Source organism: Austrofundulus limnaeus, unplaced genomic scaffold (assembly GCF_001266775.1).
Source record: "Austrofundulus limnaeus strain Quisiro unplaced genomic scaffold, Austrofundulus_limnaeus-1.0 Scaffold1268, whole genome shotgun sequence".
NCBI classification, from domain to species: Eukaryota; Metazoa; Chordata; class Actinopteri; order Cyprinodontiformes; family Rivulidae; genus Austrofundulus; species Austrofundulus limnaeus.
Window position 1 is genome coordinate 12,957 of NW_013953670.1, and position 2,470 is coordinate 15,426.

General features: G+C 49.5%; 1 protein-coding gene and 1 long non-coding RNA gene across 5 annotated transcripts in view; both read left to right on the top strand.

Moving 5' to 3' along the window:
* Positions 1-35: 35 nt before the first annotated feature.
* LOC106534783 (uncharacterized) lies at positions 36-1,729 on the top strand. Its single transcript, XR_001312382.1, has 2 exons — positions 36-104; positions 143-1,729. It is a non-coding gene; the product is annotated as an uncharacterized LOC106534783 (long non-coding RNA).
* A 155-nt stretch (positions 1,730-1,884) lies between these two features.
* The window catches only part of LOC106534784 (MAP7 domain-containing protein 1), an 8,310-nt gene continuing 7,724 nt past the window's right edge, over positions 1,885-2,470 (top strand). For all 4 annotated transcript variants that reach the window (XM_014031537.1, XM_014031539.1, XM_014031538.1 and 1 more), the window contains exon 1: positions 1,885-2,233. In XM_014031537.1, coding sequence (XP_013886991.1) covers positions 2,176-2,233 — 58 coding nt within the window. In that variant the 5' untranslated portion in view covers positions 1,885-2,175. The remainder of the gene's footprint in view (positions 2,234-2,470) is intronic.

The window sequence follows — 2,470 nt, forward strand, 5'->3', positions numbered from 1 at the left end:
GTCCAGTAGGCCATAAAGGGTCCAGTAGGTTCTACAGGGTCCAGTAGGTCCTACAGAGTCCAGTAGGCCATAAAGGGTCCAGTAGGTCCTACAGAGTCCAGTAGGTCCTACAGAGTCCAGTAGGCCCTACAGAGTCCAGTAGGTCCTACAGAGTCCAGTATGTTCTGCAGGGTCCAGTAGGTCCTACAGAGTCCAGTAGGTCATAAAGGGTCCAGTAGGTCCTATAGAGTCCAGTAGGCCATAAAGGGTCCAGTAGGTCCTACAGAGTCCAGTAGGTCCTACAGAGTCCAGTATGTTCTGCAGGGTCCAGTAGGTCCTACAGAGTCCAGTAGGTCATAAAGGGTCCAGTAGGTCATACAGAGTCCAATAGGTCATAAAGGGTCCAGTAGGTCATAAAGGGTCCAGTAGGTCATACAGAGTCCAGTAGGTCATAAAGGGTCCAGTAGGTGCTACAGGGTCCAGTAGGTCATAAAGGGTCCAGTAGGTCCTACAGAGTCCAGTAGGCCATAAAGGGTCCAGTAGGTCATACAGAGTCCAATAGGTCATAAAGGGTCCAGTAGGTCATAAAGGGTCCAGTAGGTCATACAGAGTCCAGTAGGTCATACAGAGTCCAGTAGGTCATAAAGGGTCCAGTAGGTCCTACAGAGTCCAGTAGGTCATAAAGGGTCCAGTAGGTCCTACAGGGTCCAGTAGGTGCTACAGAGTCCAGTAGGTCATAAAGGGTCCAGTAGGTCCTACAGGGTCCAGTAGATCATACAGAGTCCAGTAGGTCATAAAGGGTCCAGTAGGTCCTACAGGGTCCAGTAGGTCATACAGAGTCCAGTAGGTCATACAGAGTCCAGTAGGTCATAAAGGGTCCAGTAGGTCATACAGAGTCCAGTAGGTCATACAGAGTCCAGTAGGTCATACAGAGTCCAGTAGGTCATACAGAGTCCAATAGGTCATAAAGGGTCCAGCAGGTCCTACAGGGTCCAGTAGGTCCTACAGAGTCCAGTAGATCATACAGGGTCCAGTAGGTCATACAGGGTCCATTAGGTCCTACAGGGTCCAGTAGGTCCTATACTTCATGTGGATCCAGGTAAGGGGGTCCAGACCACCTGATTAAGGGGTTCGGTCAGCCTCAGGTCACGTGATTAAACTTGTTGCACATTAAATGTTTCTTCAGGTTCGGTTTAATGAGACCGTCCCCCTGGTTCTGGTTCTGGTTCTGGTGGATCATCCTCCAGCTGCTGGGAATCATCTGATGGATCAAACCATTCAGGGGGTCCCACCCGGGCTTCAACGGACCCAAAAGTCCTGGTGGTTCTGACAGCACCACAGCTACCGTCCGTCTGAGGAGCTGACTCAGGTTCGGTGGTTCTGATCCGGTATCTCAGATTCTTTTTACAGTCGGGTCAGTTTTTAGTCTCGAACACGTCTTAGTCCGCTCCGTGTGTCCGGTCTGCGGTGAGCTGCTGCTAGCTGCGTCAAGCTAACGACCGGAAGAGACAAGAACCGGAAGTGAAGTCAACATCCTTCAAAATAAACTTGAAACGTGTTGCTGTAAAAAACATGTGAAGAATCCAAAATAAATCAGACAAGAATGAAGAAGTCCAGAACCTGAACCTGACTGAAACCCTGTGGTGGGGAACCTCAGAACCAGAGAGTTCTGCTGCTGAAGGAGGTTCTGTTGGCTCAGAACCAGTTTCTGTTCAGGTTCTGTACAATAAAATAAAGACACAAACTTTAATGCAGCTTTTAGCTCAAGTTCTGTTCAGCTTATGTTTACCCAAGTTTATAAACAGAGGGTAAAACAAACCGTTGAGTAATGATCTGGTTTTATTTTGAAGGCTGGTACCGGAAGTAAAACTATTCTCTCTATCTTGACCCAGTTCAGTTTTTCCCCTGGCTGTAGATTTTCCAGTGAAGACCCACACCCCGCTGGACGGAACCGAACCTCTGCTTTTATAAAAACACCTCCGGTTCTGATTTTAATTTTAATTTGAGTTCTCTTTAAAGTTTCGGCGCTGGTTCCGGTCCGGTTCTGGTTTTGTTCACGTCTAATTTTCGGCCACGTCTCCTTCCTCTGCGGTCTTGGGTGTGTTAGGGTGACCCGTACCGGAGTTCTGCTCCAGTACCGCGGCGGTTCTGTCTGAGGAATGAGCCGGACTCGGGTCCAGCAGAAACGGTACCATCATGGATTATAAAGACCTGGGGGTCCGTCTGGAGGAGCAGCTGACCCTAACAGACAAGAGTGAGTACCTGAGCACTGTACACCAACATACTGGTCCTGTTCTGACCCGGTTCTGGTGCCCGCGGTACCTCTTAGAGCCTGAGAGAAGCAGCCAATCAGATTGCAGCTTTCAACCTGAGGATGCAGGTGAAGCTGAGGTGGTTCTGACCCACAGAACTCCGTGTAGGTGTAGGGTCCAGACCAATCAGAACCTGTTGGATCAGAACCGGAATCTCTCTCTCTCTCTCTCTCTCTCTC